The sequence below is a fragment of the Lottia gigantea genome, assembly GCF_000327385.1.
Source record: "Lottia gigantea unplaced genomic scaffold LOTGIsca_17, whole genome shotgun sequence".
NCBI classification, from domain to species: Eukaryota; Metazoa; Mollusca; class Gastropoda; family Lottiidae; genus Lottia; species Lottia gigantea.
Genome location: NW_008708133.1, coordinates 111,140 through 134,875, shown reverse-complemented (window position 1 = coordinate 134,875; position 23,736 = coordinate 111,140). Strand labels below are relative to the sequence as shown.

Sequence of the window (23,736 nt, the reverse complement as noted above, 5' to 3'; positions counted from 1 at the left end):
TTTAATCAGAAGTAAACTAAACTTTCTCAAACCTTTCGATTTAGGTCCAGTAACATTCATTTTAAGTTTCATCAAAATCGGTTGAAAACTAAGAGATTAATAGCATATTCAAGATTTTGGGGCAAGGCCAATAACTCTGCTTCTAACGGTCGAAAATAGCTCAAGTTTACAAGCAAATGTTGACGGACGGATGTGCCGACAATATACGTCCACATAAAAATTAGAGATCTTGAATAAGAGCAGCTATTTCTGGCTTTAAACAATTAGTGGTAGCTGAGGACCCTTGTTGGGCTGCTACCTCAGCTGCTACTGTCAAATCCCAAGCAAAGTTGACAACAGTTGCAGGTACAAGCCCAAGTTCAGCTAAAGTTAAATCCTCATCAATCAATTTTTCACCCGAGGATGATATCAGTTGGAATGGCATCCAGTCATTTATTAAATTTTCACGAACATAATCATATAATGTTTTCAGTTTTTCCATTGCTCTGAAAGTTCCTTGAAGAATGATACCTTCTGGTAATCGTATTCTCAACAGAGTGAATCTATATTTCCGTAGCTCTCTCTGTTCATCCCGTTCTCTCATTGCCTTCGTTCTTAGCATCCCTAATTTCTCTACAGCTTCAGTACGACATTGTTGTTCTTTTTTAATTTCTTCGGGAGAAATAGCATAAAACTCATCAGGAATGTAAAATTTTGAGGCACCAGATGAAGGATGGAAAACTTTGAGTGATCTGTCAAGTTGAGGTTTAATGGGTTTTGCCATAGTCAAGACTTCCTTTATCCCTTTTAATCTTTCAATATCCATTGCAGCTTCATCTTCCAATACATAGAAATATTCTTCATTATCTTCATGTGGTAATAACTTCATTTCAAACCTGACAGCTTGAAGAAATTCTTCTGTTCCTTTCAAGCAGGCCACCCGATCTTGAAAAGCTTTATTATTGACTCGAATTTTCCTATACTTATGATCATCTGGGTTATTAATCACATTATCAATATACTTTGTTAAGGTTTCTACACATTTCCCAACTTTTTCACGATCTTTATTTAATGTTTGAATCATCAAAGCTGAGGTCATCTCTGGTTCCTCTGCAAGATTTGTTAATAGGAATTCATGGATATACTCATCCATTTCACACTTACTCAATACAGCTTCTCCAATCTCAGGACATTTATAAAATATAGTTGACAACACTGGAGCACTGTCTTGAATAATTTCTGTCAGAGGAGCCCTTGCAGCTGCTCCTTTGGCCTCAGCTTCAGCCAATGCCTTCTTTTCTGCTTCTATCTCCCTTCTCATTCGAGCTTTCATTGCAACTGATGTACTGCCTGTAAAACATAAAAGTTCTAATAATGCCAAAAATATTGAAAAGGAAGCTAAAGCAACGGATAAGGGAAAAAAAACCTGTTTCACATTAAAGGAAAGCATTCTTTTTACTATGCCCACATCTCTCTATGTTCATAAGTCGGCAGCCTCACCATAGTTGGCATTACAAGTCCTTAAGCTAACCTTATTTCTTTTTATCTATTACAGTGTTTAACAAAGCTAACTGGTCTGTTTTCAATATATACCTTGATCGTGAGTAGACTGTAAGCGAGATAATGCTGCTTCAGCTGCTCTTTGACCAGTTTCTGCTGGGCCAGTACGTCGTGGATTTGACAATCCAGTTGATTTTGAAACTGGCTTTCGTGCTGATGTCTCATTTAGGCTGTGACCTTCTCCTGCTTTCTTGAATTTGACATCAAGTTTTTTCTTTTCAAAAAATCTTTTTATCGCTGCCATTAGTCTTTATTCTTCCTTAAAGTGTAGATTTTCTGCACTATGAAATGATTTTGTAGATAATTTCTGTTTCCCTAGAAGAAATCAAATATGTACTTAACTGCTACTAAAATAAGCAAAGAAGTTTGAGAATAAGAATTATAACATAGATTGATAACTTTCTATGAAAAATATCTGCAAATGTGGCTATTTGCAAATACCTTAATAAGCATTCTGACAAAAAAAAACTGCTTTTGTTCCAAGCACAGTTCTTTTTTAATGTGAGCATCCAGTTGGATTTTTGGATGAGTGATCTGCAGCTGAAGCACAAATTTATGATAAACAATGTGGCTTCTATTACATATCAATCTCTGTTCTGACATGATTTTTTTTCCATATTGCCGTTAAGGCCAGATCAAAAAAAAAAAAATTCGCCCACATGCTGATATTACTTTATTCCTCACCAGAAACATGCAAACAATAAATTAAACAAAATATATTCCACAGACTGCATACATTTTTTTTTTTTTTAAATTAGTAAAATTGCTTGAAACTCTTAAAATTCAGTACCTTCTTGTCCAATCATTTTCCTCCCTAGGTGCATACTATTGAAAGGTGGCTCTGAAAATGCCTTTATGAATGTAAAACATATTTTTACACTCAAAATTTCAAAACAAACTGTTCTAAAAGAAGTGTCAAGCAAATATTTGTGTTTGAGAAGAGTTCTACTTTTACACTGAAGCTTTTGCATGATATCATGTTTTGTTTGTCAACATACAAACTTCTGAGAGCTGTTCCATTTGAAAAGGCACAAAAACCTGCCATGTGTTAGGCCTATACAACCAATAACAGCTCATTGTTTTGTCTTTTTCACCCCATGTCTTAGTACAGCCTTTTTCCCCGAGCAGTTGTCACACTGAGGATAGTTGTAGTTCCTTCTATGGTCGCTAGATGGACCTACTGGTGGTATTACCTATTATGTTTCAGTTATTCCGCGTTAAATATCTGCGAAAAGTTGACTTTTTGCTATACCTTTTCGGGGACGGGCAGGGACGATCACCAATTGTTATTTTTTATGTGGCCTTAGTGGATTTTTCTTATTTGAACTGCTTTTGAGACAATTGAATTTGAAGATTTATTTTCAAGATACTGTTGTTAGTAGTAATTCCAAGCCATACTACAAATTGTGTTGTTTCACCTGGTTAGATCATACAGGTGATAAATAATGAGATATAACAAACATGGGAAATATATTGAAAAGATTATTACGGTAGCTTTTATACCTGTACATACATAATAATATTTTCAACATATAAGCTAACATCCAAAACATTAAAAGCTTATAAGAGAAATATTCTTCAAGAAAAATCATTTTTTCTACATATGGAAGGCACTGAGATGTCTAAAGTTCAAACATGTTTAATCATTTGATCAATAATGGAAATAATTTAATTAAGAAACCTTGCAATACAAAATGAAAAGCATGCTAAACTAAGTGTTTGATGACTAATGGAAAACATGCTTTTATCATATAAAGGCCTTTGCGATTTGTAACGTCATCACTAATTTGACTCAGACACTAAAACTGGCTAAATAATATTAATGGGATACTACCTCTTAGAATAAACATAAAATTCAAAAATTTTAAACTTGGCCAATAAGAGCATTATATATTCATCAGTAGATATACCTGGTGTCATAAATAATATAACAGGATCCTTATATAACCAATAAATAAAAAAAAACTTAATATTCAGATTAAGCGTTTTTAATATTACTTAGTTTTATGAATTTTCCAATTTTTCTAGGTTTTACAGGGATTCTGTTATAACTTTATGACACCAGGTAAGTTCACTGATGAATATATATACTCATATTGACAGTTAAATTTTATGTTCATTCTAACTCTATGACTAGTACAGTCAAGTAACTTAATTTCGTGGAAACCTATTATACATGGATTTCCGGAAAGGATTAATAATTTACATGAGCGACCTTGCGCGACCTCTGCATCAGTTTGTTTTGATAAACATGGGTTTTCTCTACAATATCAGCTAGTAGAATGAATCCAGTAGTTTCAAGCAAGGTAAAATGCATTAATGTATACTTTGACAAATACAAAATGGCGGATTTAACTTATTACCAAACGTCACCATTTTTTATCGGCTGCATTTCCTTATAATCCCAAGCGGTAATAGGAATTCCAAGTGTTGTCTGCTAGTATATATTCCAACGAATGAAGTCACGTGGTCAACTAGCAGATTCTGTGTCAGCAGAAAATTTCTATGGAACACAAAGTGGACCATATTCTTATGTTGTTTCAGTGACTTTTAGCAATAAATCACGCTACGTATCTTATTTTGACAGTCACTATTTTTTTTTAAAATCAAGGTTCTTTGAAGGAATTGTCACTAGTTATAATGAATTGATATTAAAGATAAATACTAAGAGAAGTTAATTATACCACCCGACATCCATACGTGTATTTCTAGACTTATTTGTAGATCAAACATTGTACATGAAAATAGGTGACGCATTCTGCCGCCATTGCCGAGTTGGTTGCTCATGAAATATGGGTCAAAGTGAAGGATTCATAAAGAAAATCGAAATAAACCAATTTGAATCATTTTGTAGAATATCTGAGGAAACATCTAAGACATAAAAATTTGTTTTCGTTTTTTTTAACTTTGACGAAATTCGGTGTTGAATCCTTATATCCATGAAAATAGGTTACACCACTGTATCACTTTATTAAGTCAGAGCTAACATCACCTATTAATATTATAAATTATAGTTTCAATTCAACCAGCCAATATCATAACTACCCACCTGTTGAACCAACTTTATCACTTAAAATACTTTCATATTTCTTCCAGAACATCAAAATAAGGGAAATGTTGATGAAAAGCCAAATAATCAGAACTAGCAAAATTTGAAGTTGAATGTCAGAATTTACAACCGTCCTTCTAAAAGTGTCAACGTTTTCCCAGAATGACTCTGGAATGAATGAAATTACTCTCCTTATAATGACATCTAATTGATTGATAGCCCGAACCGCGGTGTTGTACATCTGTAATGTACTTCAAGTTTCATAGAAAAAAGTCTAGGCTATTTAGTTTTTTACGGCTTTCCAAATAAAATATTTTTATTTCCACTTCCGGGGTAAACATTAGCTACGGAGTAAATTAATATTTCTTAGTGTCTGTATAATCTTGTCGAGAATTAATCATTTACTAAATGATATTGACATATTCAACTCACCTCAGTGATTATGAATAGGCCTAATCGCCTCATAAAATTTTACCAATATTTTGATTTATACATTATCTGCTGAACAGCATCATGGCTGCGCCCAGTCAGTGTAATTATTTTTATTTCCTGTACTTGTTTTGGTTTACTACACTGTCACAAGTGGTGTATTCCCATGTTAGCCTTGTATCACCATTATTCCATTATTTGAATTGAGGACATGTTGACATACGTACACGTGTCAAGGATTTCTCACAACACTTTTTGCTGTCAGTTATTTTTATAATAACAATGTAGCCTACAGTACAAGTACAATATTGAATAAGATTTAATTTTTGCTTCTCAGTTCCACGCTATTCTAACTTCAGGCAATGCAGGCTGAAATGGCATGTAGTAGTTTCCTCCCTTTACAAGTACAGTGGTGTGACCTATTTTCATGGATATAAGGATTCATCACCAAATTTCATCAAAGTTAAAAAAAACGATTTTTTTTTTTATGTCTTAGATGTTTCCTCGGATATTCTGCAAAATAATAGAAATTGGTTTGTTTCGATTTTCTTTATGAATCCTTCACTTTGACCCATATTTCATGAGCAACCAACTCGGCAACGGCTGCAGAATGCATCACCTATTTTCGTGTACAATGTTTGATCTATAAATAAGTCGAGAAAAACATGTATGGATACCGGGTGGTATAATTAACTTCTCTTAGTATTTATCTTTAATATCAATTCATTATAACTAGTGACAATTCCTTCAAAGAGCCACGATTAAAAAAAAATAGTGACTGACAAAATAAGATACGTAGCGAGATTTATTGCTAAAAGTCACTGAAACAACATAAGAATATGGCCCACATGTGTTCCATAGAAATTTTCTGCTGACACAGAATCCGCTAGTTGATCACGTGACTTCATTCGTTGGACTACATTCTAGCAGACGACACTTGGCATTACTGCTTGGGATTATAAAGAAATTCGGCCGATAAAAAATGGTGACGTTTGGTAATAAGTGAAATCCGCCATTTTGTATTTGTCAAAGTATACATTAATACATTTTACCTTGCTTGAAACTATTGGATTCATTCTACTACTGATATTGTACAGATAACTCATGTTTATCAAAACAAGTAAATGCAGAGATCATGCGGGGTCGCACATGTAAATTATTAATCATTTCCGGAAATTCACGAAAAATAGGTTACCACAAAATTAGGTTACTTGACTGTACTTCTAAAATGAAATAAGATACAATCAAGTAACCTAATTGAGTGCTAACCTATTTTTGTGTGACCTCCGCATTTGCTTGTTTTGATAAACATGGGTTATGTCTACAATATCAGTAGTAGAATGAATCCAGTAGTTTCAAGCAAGGTAAAATGTATTAATGTATCCCTTGAATGGTGGATTTCAGTTATTACCAAACGTCACCATTTTTTATCGGCCGAATAATAAATCCCTAGCTTTAATCGGAATTCCAAGTGTCGTCTGCTAGAATATAATGGAAAGAATGAAGTCACGTGATCAACTAGCGGATTCCATAGGCGTTTTTGTGGGCCGATTCGATTAGGTAGATTAGCTATTTTGTGCATTTGTGAGCCAGGAAGATTAGGCTAATCGGTACATTTGTGAGCCAGTTTACCTAAACTGATTTGGCTAATAATCCTAATCGTCCCAGGAGGTGGTTAGGTGTTTCGATTGGGCTTTTCCAAGATGGCGGCATGTGAAAGTTGCTAATGTAATCAAAATAGCGTTCTTTCATTGGTTGTCAGCCGAGGCAGCCATATTTCTTTTATCAAAAGTTAATGAAAATGTATCTTTATCAATAGGAAGTCATGTAATATCCCCTGTCACGTCAGCTAGAAATATTGGAGTTATTTTCGATCAGCATTTAACCTTGGAACCTCATGTAAATAATGTGTGTAAATTGTGCTATTTTAATCTCCGTAACATTAGTAAAATCCGTAAAAATATTCCCTCTTCCTCTGTTAAAACTCTAGTACAAGCATTGATCACCTCCCGTTTAGACAACTGTAATTCATTATTAATCAGTACCCCTCTGCGCATAACCAACAAGCTACAGAAAGTTCAAAATGCAGCAGCACGACTCATCACTGGCAAAAAATATCACGACCACATTACACCAATTTTAATCGACCTTCACTGGCTACCTATTATTTTTAGAATCCAATTCAAGATCCTCCGTTTAACTTTTAAATGTATAAACGATATTGCACCTCACTATTTATCTTCACTATTAGAAATGTATACACCAAGCCGCACTCTCCGCTCATCTTCTGATAACTTTTTGCTTGTACATAAATCAGTCATACTTTTAACTATCGGTGAGCGCTCTTTTACCGTCCAGGCCCCTAAACTTTGGAATGTTTTACCTTTTAACATTAGATGCTGCACTTCTTTAGTAACTTTTAAGTCTCTTCTCAAGATGTTCTTATTTAAGAAAGCTTTTAATTTATAGATTGTTTTATTCCTTGATATTTTATGAATTGTATTGTACAGCGCATCTGAGCACATATTGTGAAAGATGGCGCTCTATAAGTGTCTTAATAATAATAATAATAATAATAATGATAATAATATTGTCTAATCAACAATTTGAATTTCGCATTTGTGGACCACTGCTAATCTAAAATTGCACCAAATTGTACTACCTAATCGAATCGGCCTACAAAAGCTCCTCGTATCAGCAGAAAAAATCTATGGAACACAATGTGGGCCATATTCTTTTATGTTGTTGCAATGAATTTTAGCAATAAATCAAGCTACGTATCTTATTTTGTCAGTCACTATTATTTTTTAAATCTTGGTTCTGTGAAGGAATTGTCACTAGTTATAATGAATTGATATTACAGATAAATACTAAGAGAAGTTAATTATACCACCCGGTATCCATACACAGTGTTTTTCTTGACTTATTTATAGATCAAACATTGTACACGAAAATAGGTGATGCCTTGTGCCGCTGTTGTCGAGTTGGTTACTCATGAAATATGGGTCAAGTTGAGGGATTCATAAAGAAAATCGAAAGAACCAATTTTGATTATTTTATGGAATATCTGAGGAAACATCTAAGACAAAAAAAATTCCTTCTTTTTAACTTTGAATCCTTATATGCATGAAAATAGGTTACACCACTGTATGTTATTAAATCAGACTATTCTTCCTTACATAACCTAAGCTTATATATAAATAACTTTATGGAAATTGTTAAAGTGGAAAACCTCTAGGAGAAGGAACTTGAACCCCGAAGTTAGTCTGAAATTGTGACTGACTTTAGTAGATAGTGATTGACTTTTGCAACTAGTTGAAAAAATTTGAAATCAACTGCAATGCAAATAGATTAAAGTGTTATTTAGTTATTAACTATATAATTTTCTGTATATTACATATATTATGCAAAACATACTTGAATTGAATGTATTCTACTAACTGTTCAATAAAGGAAATATCAAAGATATGCATTTAATTTATGATGCAAAATGGCTCATAATACATATTCCATGCATGATAAAAGCTTGATTGTTGATTCAAAATCAGTAAAGAACACCTTCTGTTTAGAAAGCTAAGCTAAAAAAAAAAAAAATCAAGTAGTGAGCACCATGTTTTAATGTACAATTACTTACATAAGGTTTTTCAACTGGTTGAAAGAATAGAATCGCGATGACAACTGGTGAATAAAATATGACTTGACGATTTTGACTAATTGTGTCGACTTCGGGCCTTGAGGAACTTGTAAAGGGGGAAAACCACTGTAAACAGCTGAAATAGGTCCGTTGTCTGAAGATCGCATAGCGTGAAACTCTGAGCAGCAACATGTGTTTTTAGGTTCTGTTTTAATATTTCTTATACAATAAATATATAATAATAATAAACTCTGATATTGTGTAAGATACCTATTTATTGCAGTTGTCAATGATACTTTTACTTCAACCATCATCTTTTTCAGACTTTCTAATTCTAGGATAGAACTTTACTTTCAATATCCAGCAGAAAAATAGGCTTACGCATGTGAAAGAACGTATGCTCAGGCATACAATTGAAACAATTGAGACTGGCAACTGGATTTTTGCTCCTACCGAAAGGGAAATTAACAAATTGAAATGATCTCTTATTGCCATTTTGTTTTTGAGGTAGATTATGGCAACTGTCATGTTCTAGAATCATTGTCAGTCAAAACTGTTGTTTCCTTAATCTCTAACTGATCAGAATATATTAGTATAAGTCTATTAACATAATATGTGAATTGATGAATTACCTTTGTTGAATAAGCCTTAATTTAATTTGTTCATAATAAAAAAAAATGGTGGGTGGTAGTGGAAATGTGATGAACATCAGCAAATAAAACTAGTACAATAGGGTAGAGTAATGGAGCACCAGTAGCATTAAAACTTTAATTATCACTGTTGAAATTTTAGCCTTCATATCCATGTGTCTAGAATTGTCATTTCTTAAGACTGCCATATATGAAAAGACATAATTATATAGAATAGAAAGTTAAATTCCTAGTTTGAGGTATATTTGAAGGAAATATGTGAGTTATAGACGCACACATAGTGACCGTATATTGTCGTCGACCCTGTCTGTCGTTCTTGTCCAATTGTGTGGACACGAAACAGAGCTGATTTCTTGATGGATTTTGATGAAACTTGGTTTGAGTGTTTGCAATCACCCGAGGATAGACCATATTGAAAATCAGAAAAATCAAAAAATGATTAATGAGTTAATGTTCTTGAAAATGCATTCAATTTTGAGCTTGTAAACCATCTAGATAATTCTTATCAGGTTTTTAAGAAACCTGGTAGAATTGTTTATTATCACCCAAAGATGAACCTTAAAAAGCAGAAAAATATTAAATATGGAATCTTGAAAAACACATGCAATTGTTAGAAAAATGGCAAACTATGGCCCCTAAGTATTTTTTTTATATTTCAGAATGTGTTAAAGTATGAATGTAACATGATATTGCCAACTATTTATATGATGGAAGAGAATTAGTGTATCAACCAATGTGTCATGGGAGAGAAAGATGAGAAATAATTCTGATGAGGATTTGTAATTTGAAAATGATACCATAAGAGCTATTAAAAAACTGTGGTGGACTAAATAGTGATATCAAGATGCAACCTGGTGTTGGAACTCTTCATATTTTGATGGTGTTTTTGTTAGCCTGTAAAGAAGTGAAAAGCTATCATCATAAGTTTAAAAGAGCACGTTATGAGCCCCGGAAAACTAAATCTCATAACAAAATGTACATGTCCTCTGTCAGTAATTCTTTTACTCCTCAACAAATTCATATATGCTATGGCAAAATTCCAACTGATGTCATCATCATGTGGGCAACAGTGGCAAAGGGGCCTAAAATGTCAGTTCAATACAGTTTTAATACTAAGATAAATGATTTTAATATAGTTGTAGCAGACCAAGAAGAGCTTAAAATTAATAATGAAAAGGGAGTAAAATTCTTGTACCGTGCCTATTTAAAAGGCTTAAAACCAGCCACTGTATATTATTACAAAATAATAAGCAAACAAAATGGGGTTAGTAGTGACCTGTTGCAGTTTAATGTTCCATCAACTGGATTTGACCATTTTCAGTCCTATATGGTGCTAGCGGATATGGGACCTTACACTCACAATCTTCAAAATATTGTTCATGAGGCAAAGAATAATGAATATACATCAGTGTTTCATATTGGTGATATTGCCTATGATTTACATACTGGTAAAGGCAGCACTGGGGATAAATTTCTCAATAACATACAACTAATGACTGCTAAACTTCCCTATTTAGTTTCACCTGGTGATCATGAAGCTAAATATGACTTTACCCATTATCGTTATCGCTTTTCTATGCCAACCTTAAGCTGGCCAATGAAAACTGAAGAGTTGTATTATAGTTTTGATATTGGACCTACACATTTCATTTCTCTCAATACTGAAATGTTATTTCATGTTTTTAAGAAAGATGATCAGTTGGCCTGGTTAGAAAAAGACTTGATAGCAGTTAATAAGAGATCTAAAAGACCATGGATAATAGTTATGGGCCACAGAGCTCTTTATAGTTCTTGTGACAATAGAAAGGATTGTCTTCTAGAAACGCCTATTATAAAAACATCATTAGAAGAGTTATTCTTTAAATATGGTGTAGATATCTATTTTGGAGGACATTATCATAATTACGAACGTTCTTGGCCAGTTTATAAAGACAAAGTTGTGGCTCAACACTATAAGAATCCTAAAGCTCCTGTGTATATAACTATCGGAACTTTAGGTCAGGAATACCTCCCTGAGCCCATTAGACGACCTGGTGGCCAATGGTCAGCCAAAACAGAAAATAAAGAGTGTTTTGGTGTTTTGGAGATATTCAATTCCACTCATTTACACTGGAAGGTATTAGCAGCAGCCAATAATGCTAAAATAGATCAGATTTGGGTGATACAAACAAAAGTACGATTCAGGGATTCAGAGAGTTATTTGAAAGAGCATGGGAGAAACCCAGCAGACGAACTTCCACCTGAACCATTTATCATAGTTGGAAAACCGGAGGTTGTAAGGGTTAATTATTTTCATATTAGGAGAAACATGCCCTTTAAAGACAGTGGTTTATTAGTGGCCTTAATAACTGTATGTAGTGTGATATTCTTTATCTGTATATTTTCTAGAAGGCTTTGGAGAAGATAGATATTAAAGGGATGTAGTCCACTATTTAGTGGCTTATACAGTTGATGATAATTAACCCTAATTTGCTTCAAAATGTTGAAGAGTATAAATGAACTCAATAGCGCAGCTTTTCATTTTAAAAAGTTAAATTTTATCACATGTGTTAGTGATAAATTTTGTTTTCTTATAATATGAATTATATTCACATTTATAATCATATAAATATCAAATTTATATGCTTGTTTAACTTATTTCAATTCTATTTGATATCCTTATATCATAACTTCTTGATTGAGATACATTCAAATTACTTATTGTCACTGTATGTATGTACAAAAGTGCATCATCATGTTGAAATTGTAGAGGCCTCACACCAAGGAAATATGGCATATTCAGTTTATCCTTTACATCAGGACATAAGCATTTTAAATTTTTTTTCTTATGACAACAGCAGGAATAGAATAATACACTCCATTTTCAGACAGTCAATATGGTTATTATAACTACTTCGTAATCTCATTTTAACCAAAGTTGTAAAAATTTCAGATGACGATTTTATATAGTATGTGGTAAACTACTGAAATGTGGTATAAGGAAACTTTAACAGGATATGGGCTATATTTTTCATTACTTTTTATCAAAATTTATAATAATTATTTAATATTTACAACTTGTTAATAATATATAAGTACAATGAAGACAAAGATCAAATTTATCATAAAGATCAAGGAGGTTGATGGTGGTTTTAGTATTGGCACTACCAGCTGATAGAGCTGATTGGGGTACATTTCATATAAAAATCCATAGTATCCCAAATACAGTTTTTGACATGGTTTTATTAACCCGTATTAAACTAAGCCCACTACAATTCGTTTTGTGAGCGTAGAAATGAAATTGGTTCTATTTGAATCTGACCAATCAGATCGGTAGAACGGGAATGAGGTTATGTAAACAAAACACAATCGCTTTGCCGCCGTCCGTTTGAAGAGATAAGAATATATTCTCTCAAGTAAATTTTCCAAAGTAAGATTTGAATTTTCGTTGGCTTCAATTCTTTACCGAAAATATTATTTAATTCTGTAACATCCATATTAATTAAAACATTTAATGAAACACAGCTTTAGTTTTGTTTAAGTTCGAAAACAAAGTATCATAACGAGTGATTTGTTTTGATTGGCTAAGATTTTACTAGCAAGACAGCAGGAGCCAATTTTGATTGGACATTGATTAGCTATGAATATGTATTTTTCCCCACATGTCGAAATGTGACCAATGGGGGCGTGGATGATAAAAATCATAAAATTCAACAGATACCAAGAGATATAATACTGTCTTCATGTCCAGGTCAAATTAAAGGGATTGTAAAGAGGTTTCCTAAAGTTTTTATGTGTATCGAGGATACTGATAGCATCAATTTGCACCATTCAAATTTTCATTTCGACGTCTGTGTTCTTGCAATTTATGACATCACTAGAGGGGAACTGCATATATATTAATAGTAGCTTCCGGTACCTCCCCCTCTAGTGACTTCATAAAACATGGAATTGCAAGAACCACAGAAGTTAGAATGAAAATTGGAATTGTGCAAATTGATGCTATCAGTATCCTCGATACACATAAAAACTTTAAGAAACCTCTTTACAATCCCTTTAATGTCTATATATTGATAATAGTTTCACATTCAGTTGTAGGCTGGTGGTAAAGCAAATATTTTGACAACCTTTGAAAGGAATGGTTTATTATACTTCAAGTAAAAAGCCTCCAAAATTCAGTAAAGTAAATGAGCATAGTTATAGCTTTTGGAGAAAGTCTGATGATGAAGTGTATGCACAAATCTTTGTTTAATATACATAAATTACCTTCCCAAAGATTTATACACTGTTTTTCATCAATTCAACTTATATTGTGCAAAACCCCAATTCCACTTGGTGTGCATAATAAGTTTTATTCCTTGATATTTAAAAAAAAAGTTATATATTATCTTTCCTCAGTTTAAAACACATCAATGCAGTACCTTTGTTTTCAGAAACTTAATAAGCTACTGCTGCAAACCATAATGTTAAGGATTTGTGAGGTTTCTGAAAATGTTCAAGCTGTCAATTCAAACTGTAAGAGATATCATTTTATTTACCAGTGTGTTATCCATATAATCTAGCCTTAAAGGGATATTCTACTTTACTTTGTAGGTTTTTTTTTCCTCGAATTTGCAAAAACTATACACCAAAATGTAGAGAAATATGTCCTTTAACATATCCGAAAGTTTTAACTAAAAAAAATTCAGCCGTTACATGTTTATGATATATTCTGTATGTCAAAGATATCTAAGCATATTGTTATCATGAACTTCAATGGGCTACTGCCCACAATGATCATACAACTGATATCCTGGAAACTGTTTGTCACAAGGCAATTGAGAGCTACATGTAATTGTTTCCCTACAGACTGCAGACAAACCCAGTGTCAAACCAATGTGAGTTCAAAATCTCCCTTACAGGTCAAAGGATTGATGACATCAGTGTCTGATGGTGGCCGCTTCATAATCTTCATACATTTTAACATAATCTATCACAACACTGCATAAGAAAACAATAAACGATCAGATTTAGATAATTGGAATACATAATGAATCACATTTAAAATGTCACAGAATTTAAGATAAATAACCTCTCCTCTTCCCTCTTGATCCACCGTAATAGTTTGTTGACAGCATGAATAGCAGACGTCTTCGTAACCAATGGACCAAATACTGCATATAATTCAAACCCTGCTGTTACCTGTCAAAACAAAAATTTGCATCATCAGTACAAGATAAAAGTTTATTGCATTAGCATTATAGGCCAGGGAATATCACCGAACTCTATTCTTACATATCAACATCAATAAAATGATATTGGAGTGTCTTAAATTGACAAACCATGAATAACCTACAGAAAATATGATATTTATTCAGTCTTTCTTATAAAATTAATGAATATGCTTTTCTACTTACCCAACCTAATAAAGTTTCATAAGCTCCTACGTGAAACAGTATTTTCAATGGTCGGGCTGCCGAATGAATTCGATGATGAAGATATTTATATAAACCAAATAGTCTATCTTTTTCAGCCTGTGTAACATATGGTGCTTCTAATTCAGGACTTGTATATTGTGCTGTACTTTTAGATTTATATAAAAAATGTCTTAAATCATTGATACCACATTGTTGAATTCCATAAGCATTTCTCTTCAGGGAATCTGATATTGCTCTTAAAGCATTATATTTCAATAATCTCTGCAATAAAAAAATAATGTTATTGATCAGGGATCATCTTGTGTTCTAATCATCTTCAGGACTTCAAGTTTAGGAAATGGAGATTAATTTTTGGACATGAGAGATTAAAATTGATATCTGAACAGTAAGAGCCTTCTTAAACCATCTGTTTAATCTTTATGCAAGAAGAGATTTCAGAGCTCACCCGTTATCCTAAATGGTAATGGGAATCACAACTTTGATTTTATGTGGGAATTCAAGGTGTTCAAATAAATTACCTCTTTGATTTTATTTTTACATTCTGATAGAGTAAAGAAGGATTCTCTATCAACAGTTAATAATAATAAACATGTTTCACAAGAATCATCTAGATATGATATATGAGCCTGAAGAAAACCACTGAAATATAAAAGAAATTGAGTCTAAACTTCGATTCTTTATCTTTTGCTAGGACTAGTCACATCTCACAGAAAGCTTTACAGTGAAAACTTGGCTCATTCAAAGGAACAGTTTTAATCAGCACCCTAAATTCGCAGAAAGGGCAAACAAGTTGCATTGATAAACTATTGTGACTTTTTATCAAAATATTTTTTTTGTCAATTGAAAACAGTCTACATAAGAGCACCAAACTCTTAATTCTCAATTAGAATTCATCTAAACATTTACTAACTTAACAAGTATTCACTTATTGACTTTCAATAGAAATAGACCTTAAATGGTCACCATGTAAACGTTTTAATAATTCAAATGAAAAAAAAGAAACATACCTTTGGTCAAATTTGGGTAAACATAAAGGAGTCCATGATTCAGCTGTTTTGAAAGACTCTGATGCATTCACTAGATTCATGATTAAATGTAAATCCATTGGATGTAAATAATATTTCTTTATTCTTACTAGTGTTATTAATTGATTGTTAGTTATTATCAACCCAAAAACTAAATCCTGAAATAATAAAATGAAAATCGAAACTTAAAATTTAAAAATTAACATAAAGTATTTAATATCAATTGTATATGCTTACTGGTATTTATTTTCACATGAACATTATATAAATATAAATGTTACAAGATCTAAGCTTACTAACATGAAAGATGGTTTGTTTGCACTTTCATGTAAAATCTTTTAGCACACTGAGCATAGCAATGTTTAATTGAAAAAATAAGATTCAAAACTATTGCTCAATTTGAACTGTATATACACTACATAGATAAAGATAGTGAATGGGTCTGGATAGAGCAAAATTTCTATTGCATTTGGGCTGGTTCCATTTTGACTTGTTAGTTATTGGTTACATACAACAAAAACTTACCTTTATTTTTGCATGTTGTACAATACTCTGAGCAATTATTTCTCTTATAGAATAATCTAAAGGTAAACACCGTACAGCAGTTAATAAAAACCCTGGTTCACTATCCATTAAATTCAATAAATTGTCAAAAAACTTTTCAGCACCACTTAACATTCTACGTAAATCATAATTACGTCTTTGCTTAAAAATCTTACATAATGTACTATGAGTTAAAACACTAATCACTTGATTATAGACATAAGTTAATTGAAGCAATAGTTGATGTGTTGAGTCCATACAGTTTGTTACACCTACTAATAATAAATGATCACGAACTAAAAATACAAATTTATGATCTCCAGCAATCATACAACGTAAACTATCATTAGAATCACCTACAAATGATACTAAAGCTTGCATCACACCCATTATAGTCACTAGTTTATCTTCACTGCCATGTCTACAATAAAAAAAAGAGTTTGTTGTTTATTTAATATTTTTTCATCGTCACTTAAGGATACCAAAGAAGTCAAACTTTAAACCATCTGAATTCCACCTTTCACTTTCATATTTATAATGTTAATTCTAATTCTAAACTAATATATTTGAGATTTGTATAAATTGACATCACAGATAAGACAGGATGTTGTGCTGTTATTTCAGCCTTAACAGATGCATTTATAGAGTTGTATCTTACATTTAAAATCTATAGATGTTTGGAATGTATTTTATACAAATGCTCATATTGCAAGCAACATCATTCATGGATGTGGCAACTGGAAAGTCACATATAAAAATCAAGTAAACAAAAACATGTAGTCTGTAAAAGTAATGACTAATATATTTAATTAATCAATAATACTGTATAAATATAATAATTGAGTGTAAGCTTACAGAACATTTTTTTTTTTTTGGCTTTATGTCTTGTAGTTACTTGTAAGGTTTAGAAATTAAAACTACAGACCTAGAATAAATAGGTTTACCAGCTTCACTCAATATAAAGATATGCTTAGGTTGAGATCTCCATTGTTCACTGTTTACATCATCTTCTTCATTATCAAATGGTACTACAGTTTTAGTACTTACTACACTCTTACTAGTTTTACTTGAAGACTGAAATATATAACACCTTTCTATTTGATTTGACATGTACCAACTTTAAATACTTAAACTTTAATTAGGCTGAGAAAAATATATAAGTCACTTACCTCAGAATGTTCTTCGGTCGATTCTTCACCCGTCGATATTTCATTGCTTGATTCATTAGTATTATTTGGAGTGGACCTATGTTGGCCATCTTCCCCTATAAACTGTAACGCATTCGTCTCGTTTATGGTCAAATCATCCAAAACCTCATAGTTCAAGTTTTCATATGAGTCACCTGCAATGAGCATTGGGTTCACACTCTCTCCTGGGGCATTATCTTCCAGAAATTCACCCTGATCAGATGATTCTGAAGTATTTAGCTGCTCCGCCTCTTTTCGATCCGACATTTTGGACCACCAAACATGGTTTTTGAGACAGAAGAGCTTACAACCTTGACCTTTCAAACAAATATAGACATTGTTATCCAGACGCTTTTGAGATTATAATTTCTTCGTTAGGCTACCCGAATATTAAACGGAGATCGCAAATCAAAATCATTCCTCAGACAGAGTTGTCCCTGCCCATTTGCCTCGCGCCCCCTGGAGCTATATCCCCCCCTCCCTGCAAAATTCGAACAAATTCTCAATTGAAACTGAAATCAGTCTCTATCAGCTATTGCCCATCACGCAACACTGGCTACGGGCTTGCGAATGGGTAAGCCTAATAATACGTGGATGCTAACTTGGAAGGGTAGAGTGGTTAGGGTAGGAAATATAAATTTTCTAGGATAGTTCTGTAGATGCATATAATGCTCAGATGTAAAACTGAATAAGGGAGGGGTTGATGTGGTGGCGCATCCGAGTGTGGAAGGAGTGTACCTTATAGGCCTACGTATCAGGATTATTTTGAGGTTAACATGCAATCTAGTGATTTTAGTGTTAAGGGTATGCAATCTAGTGATTCTATTTTGGTAAGAGTAGGCTATGTAATCTAATGATTCAAGTGTGTTAAGGGTAGGCTATATAATTTGTATAATATTAGTGTGGTAAGGGTTCTACTAAAGCTTCTAGTAAGTATATTCAAACAAATGATTCTAATGTTTTAAGGGTAGATAAACTAATGATTTTACACAGGTAAGGGGGTATGCAAACAAATGATTCTAGTGTTTTAAGGGTAGATAATCTAATGATTTTACACAGGTAAGGGGGTATGCAAAAAAATGATTCTAGTGTTTTAAGGGTAGATAATCTAATAATTTTACAATGGTAAGGGGTATGCAAACTAATGGTTCTAGTGTTAAAGATGGGTTTATTTATTTTTTAGTGTCAAATTAAGCAAACTATTTGATTAATTGATGTTTCTAATGAATTAGCATGTATTGTATTATATCATTATTTTCTTATATTGCATTTAAGTTTTAACCAATCATATATGTCCATGTATGTACAGTCTGGATAAACAAAATATACTTTTTGACCTTTTTTGATCGGTCACTCATTGGAATTCTGCTGGTAATTCTCTTCTAATTTAGCTAATTATGAATTTATTATAGACATGTGAGACAAACTGGTATTTTTCCAAGTCATTATAACACTTCTACTTTCTATTCATATAAGAATTAGCATTTTCATAAATGAAAATGGGGGGACCCATCTTTAAGGGTATATAACTAATGGTTTTACAATGGTAAGGGTATGCAAACTAATGGTTTTATATTAGTAAGGGTATGCAAACTAATGATTCTAGTGTGTTAAAGGTATATGATCTAATTGTTTTACAATGGTAAGGGTATGCAAACTAATGGTTCTAGTGTTAAGGGTATATATACTAATGGTTTTATAATGGTAAGAGTATGCAAACTAATGATTCTAGTGTGTTAAAGGTATATAATCTAATGGTTTTACAATGGTAAGGGTATGCAAACTAATGGTTCTAGTGTTAAGGGTATATAAACTAATGGTTTTATAATGGTAAGGGTATGCAAACTAATGGTTCTAGTGTTAAGGGTATATAATCTAATGGTTTTACAATGGTAAGGGTATGATGCTAATGATTCTAGTGTGTTTAGGGTTCTAAAGATACTAGTGATAATCACAATAGGTCAGCGATTTAAAAGACCATGATTTAAATCGTACCCGGAACCTAACATTAGGATAAGACATTTGACCTTCTAATAATGGTATGTGATCTTGTCAATAGAATAGTAATGGTATTAGATCTTTTGGCTTTTAATGTGACTGAATTAACGACATGTGGGACATTCTCTTCAAAGACTTCAGCAGACACATGTTGATATGGTGATTTTATAATACAGAGAACACGACACTATGAATTTAAATAAGGCTGGATGTAAAGGTTTCCATTACAGATAGATAATGTTTAGTGATAAAATACCAGATGGTAGTTACGTAACGTGATACGAAATAAAGTATTCTTTATGTAGGTGAAGATTTTTTTATTTCTAAAGATATATTTCTATGAATTAGTATAAAGAATTTAGTTCCAATATCTACAATTTATACGATAGAAAGACTAATAAACCTAGTATATAAGATAAAACCACGAACACCAACACCTAGGTTATGAGAGATTGTAAAAAAAGGTTTGATTTAAATTTTTCAAATCACTAACAAATTGCAACAATATATAAATAAATAAATAAAGAGATTCAACTTGTGTCAAAAATCTGGTATAAAGTCGATCTGTACAAAGAGATAGATAAAATTACTTCACACCATTGGTGTTTTGTATTAAAAAATGACTTTTACACCAAAACCTTTAAGCAAATCGACAAAACCCAGAAATTGTAGTCCACTTACCAAGGTGCATGTTTTTTGGTTGGGCGAACTGACATTTCCTATGCAATAATATGACACAATTGGAACCCCTATATTGATGCATCGCCTTCTTACACCAATGTCGATCAATATTTCTGCTACAGGTTATGAAAATGACGTATTGCTTTTTACAAATATAACACACTACTTTAGACATCAATTAATAGTTATAACAAATAAATAATTACTAGTGTATATTATATAAATAAACCTTCAAGCATAAACTTTCGTCACAGAAAGTTGACAAGATGATGAAAAAGATCCCCATTTATACACTATTTGGGTTTCAATAGCTGGAAAAAGAAACGTAGATAATAATTCGACACCTTAAAAAAACGAAAAATGGCAAAGAAACCAGTAATTCAAAACTCTGCTTTCACAACTGATCAGTCCATTTACAAAATCACTACAATGCGCTACCTCTAACTCTCTGTAACTTCAATTCAGAAGAAAATCACTCATTATGCAGATCAATTCCATCTATTTCAAGAAGTGCAATTCCATAATCTTTATGTTTATAGCTTCATTATAATATCTATTCTCCAGTTATCCATTTATCACCACTATAATTTTGACGATTTTCTATTAACGGTCTTCTATAAATTCTGATTTATAGTCTAGCTACTCCGTCGGGTCCAGTGAATTCCCGTATTTCTGAGTAAGGTGGAGGATGGTCTCCTACAGTATTCTTCTCATTGGTAAAGTCGGGTCTAAACAATTCCTTCATTCGCTGTAATATAGTAATATCATTTCTATATACATTAACACTATCTAATAATTTGTGACGCCCAGTCATCTTTAAAATAAACCTGTTCAATAAGAGTAATCGTATTGGTGGTTGAGTCTAAAGCCGATTAGGTGCGATATCGGATTATAGATAAATCATAAAAGGGAAGAAGTGTGTGTACATGATAAGGATTCGGAAATGATACCGTTTAGGCCAACTGAGGACAGTTCGTCGTTCTTGGCATTTGCTTACACGAAAACAGGATCATGTACAGACCCACACCTCGCGTATTCCCATCTTTGAAAGGATTAATATATACCTCTTAGAATGGACACAAACTTTAAAATCTCAAACTTAGTCAAAGAGTGTATATATATATCCATCAGTTGGACTATAATGCATATAGAATATAATTTCTATAATTATGATACATTTTGTCCATTAAACTATGTAACTATTGAAAAAAGCCTCTAAGCGCGTTTCAAAATAACTTAGTTTACTGGACTATTACTTAGTTCTAAGGATTTATTGGTTTATAGAGGGATTCTGTCGTACAGTTTTGACCCCAGTTAAGTCCACTGATGAAGAAGAACTCATTTTGGCCAAGTTTTAAAATTTGATATACCTTTAAGAATAGGTCAACATAATCAATTGCATGAACGTTCATTTTAATTCTGATGAAACTATACTGTAAATGTAGCAATTTGCATTGAAGGCAATAAATATTTTTCTTACCGTTGAAAAGGAACCCTGTGCCGATAGGAACTTAACTATCATATATAAAGGTATAACACCAATGGAAGATATGGCTAATAAACCACCAAATACATGAGCCCACACAGGGAAAACATATTGATCATATTGAAAGGGTGTGAAGCTGATTATTCTGAACACTGCTACGCCCTAAAAATAACGGAAAATACTCATCTAATACATGTTGCATTGGTTTCCAATCGTGGGTTTTTTTCAAATAGCTTCCTATTCGTGAAGATTGGCCAAGTCAAAGGCAATCGTCAATTGAAAATATGACAATCGAACTACAGGTAATCCAAAATCTTCAATAAACATGAGCATTTAGAGTTTCGTCAAATTCCGACCAAAAGTCTATATCACGATACGGGCAATATTGTTGACCAACGGAAATTCGGTAGAGGTGACGACATAAGAGAGCTTATAAAAACTTACAAAACATATAGCAGGTGTTGTGACAACCCAACAAATCTTCCAAAAATTTGAAGGATAAAATCCAAACATGTCTTTAAGGTTTTCATAAAACCTATTGACGCCTGTATAATAAAGAAATAAATCATAAATATTTCACATTCTATAGTGTTAGGGCCTAGTGCAGTTTGAACTCTTTCTCTTTTACCTTGAATTTGTAAATATTGTTTCCTGTAATTAAATTTTATATACCAGCAAAGATACAGGTAAATATAGAAATGTCCTTGTATAACATATGCGCTGAGGTCAGAATGGTGCACGAAAGTGTCAATAATTCCCATAATATATAATGCTGGGTAATAAATAATGATTATGGGGACTTGTTTTGAAATTTCATTTTGTTTACATTTAATGGAATATATTAAAGGACCCTATCATTACTATTGATGGTAGTGAAGAAAACAGCGAATCTTACCATAACCCCATGATATTGCTATACACTCAAAAAATATCAACAGCAATAAACAGATGCCACTAGCAGCATAGTTATCAAATATTTGAAATAGATACATTCCGCCCTGCAATATTACACACATAGTTAAAAGTTAAAGCATGCTCACACATAGAAATCTTAAAATGTTACCACCATAATCATATGAACGTCAGATGTACCAACATTTAAAGACAAATTTGTTCTCTCTCAGTCGAAATTTATTTCTCAGAAAATCTCAGTGTGTCGAGTTTGATTAAAAATTAGACCAAACTTTAGTTTATTTTTTTATTAGCTTTTATTTTTAATACAACCACTTCAGTTAGGGTCTCAAGACGGGCCCCTTGAACATTCATCATAATAATCTTTGGACCTAACCTGGTGACCTCCGCTTTTACCAATCAAATTTCTACCCTCTCCGGTGCTGGGATTTCGTGATATAATGAAGGAATCACGGTGCCCGCTACTATGGCTTGTTATAAAATGTTAAAAAAGGCTGAATGCAGAAGATAGATCTGCCGACATTTCAGCACAAATAATGAAAGTGCTCAAAAGTTCCAACATACCTGTGTTACCATTGATAAACCAACTAAATATGATAAAAGACAGACAAAGGCTATAAATAACTCTCGGTGTTTCCTCAATGTATGTGGGAACTCGTCTATTATAGCAGTAAAGAAACCTTCCATGGTGACAAACTGAAATTAAATCGTCATTTTCGGAGGTTGGATCTTCGTACATGTAAATGGTCCTCAAAAAGAAAAAATCTTGGACGAAAATCGCATAATTTCTTCGTAAATACCTCAAACTATGAATTTCGTTATATATTTCTTTCTTTCGTCGGGTTCTCCCCTGTCTGAATATTGTTCGTCTTAGACTAAGATACTATTGATTTAATATGGAGGTCAATTTGCCCCATTAATCCATTCTCTACCGATTTCTCTAATTCACTGATTCAAAGACAAATGTAAAATATCTTATAACCTATTACTTATAATTCAAATAACATAATGATTGAAATGCTAAAATCATAATAGCAGAAGTATATTTTAAACTGTAAAGTGTCATTTGTAAATTGGAAAATGTTTGTAGTAAAATGATAAGTGCAACTTCTTTAGTGTATTATGTCTTCTGTTTTATCTCAAATGAATTATCTTTTATGCAACTCTACAAAACTTGGGCAATGTATGGAATACATACAGAGTGCAT

The 23,736-nt window shown here is 32.5% G+C and overlaps 4 protein-coding genes across 4 annotated transcripts in view; 1 reads left to right on the top strand and 3 right to left on the bottom strand.

The window, feature by feature from the left end:
* Window positions 1-220: 220 nt before the first annotated feature.
* Window positions 221-1,783, bottom strand: LOTGIDRAFT_158366 (hypothetical protein; the record flags this gene model as incomplete). The annotated part of the gene is made up of 2 exons (XM_009051529.1): window positions 221-1,218; window positions 1,573-1,783. 2 exons carry the CDS (start codon window positions 1,781-1,783, stop codon window positions 221-223), a joined length of 1,209 nt encoding a protein of 402 aa, XP_009049777.1.
* An 8,518-nt stretch (window positions 1,784-10,301) lies between these two features.
* Window positions 10,302-11,471, top strand: LOTGIDRAFT_94618 (hypothetical protein; the record flags this gene model as incomplete). The annotated part of the gene is made up of 1 exon (XM_009051518.1): window positions 10,302-11,471. A coding segment is annotated over one exon (1,170 nt), but the record flags the coding sequence as incomplete, so codon positions are not given.
* A 2,849-nt stretch (window positions 11,472-14,320) lies between these two features.
* Window positions 14,321-17,375, bottom strand: LOTGIDRAFT_113545 (hypothetical protein; the record flags this gene model as incomplete). The annotated part of the gene is made up of 6 exons (XM_009051528.1): window positions 14,321-14,461; window positions 14,677-14,958; window positions 15,216-15,336; window positions 15,705-15,880; window positions 16,248-16,686; window positions 17,191-17,375. The coding sequence occupies 6 exons, from the start codon at window positions 17,373-17,375 to the stop codon at window positions 14,321-14,323; spliced, it is 1,344 nt and encodes a 447-aa protein (XP_009049776.1).
* A 4,164-nt stretch (window positions 17,376-21,539) lies between these two features.
* The window catches only part of LOTGIDRAFT_113263 (hypothetical protein), a gene marked incomplete at both ends in the record, with an annotated part of 13,305 nt that continues 11,108 nt past the window's right edge, over window positions 21,540-23,736 (bottom strand). The window contains 4 exons of the mRNA XM_009051527.1: window positions 21,540-21,779; window positions 22,062-22,162; window positions 22,513-22,615; window positions 23,094-23,225. Coding sequence (XP_009049775.1) covers window positions 21,540-21,779; window positions 22,062-22,162; window positions 22,513-22,615; window positions 23,094-23,225 — 576 coding nt within the window. The remainder of the gene's footprint in view (window positions 21,780-22,061; window positions 22,163-22,512; window positions 22,616-23,093; window positions 23,226-23,736) is intronic.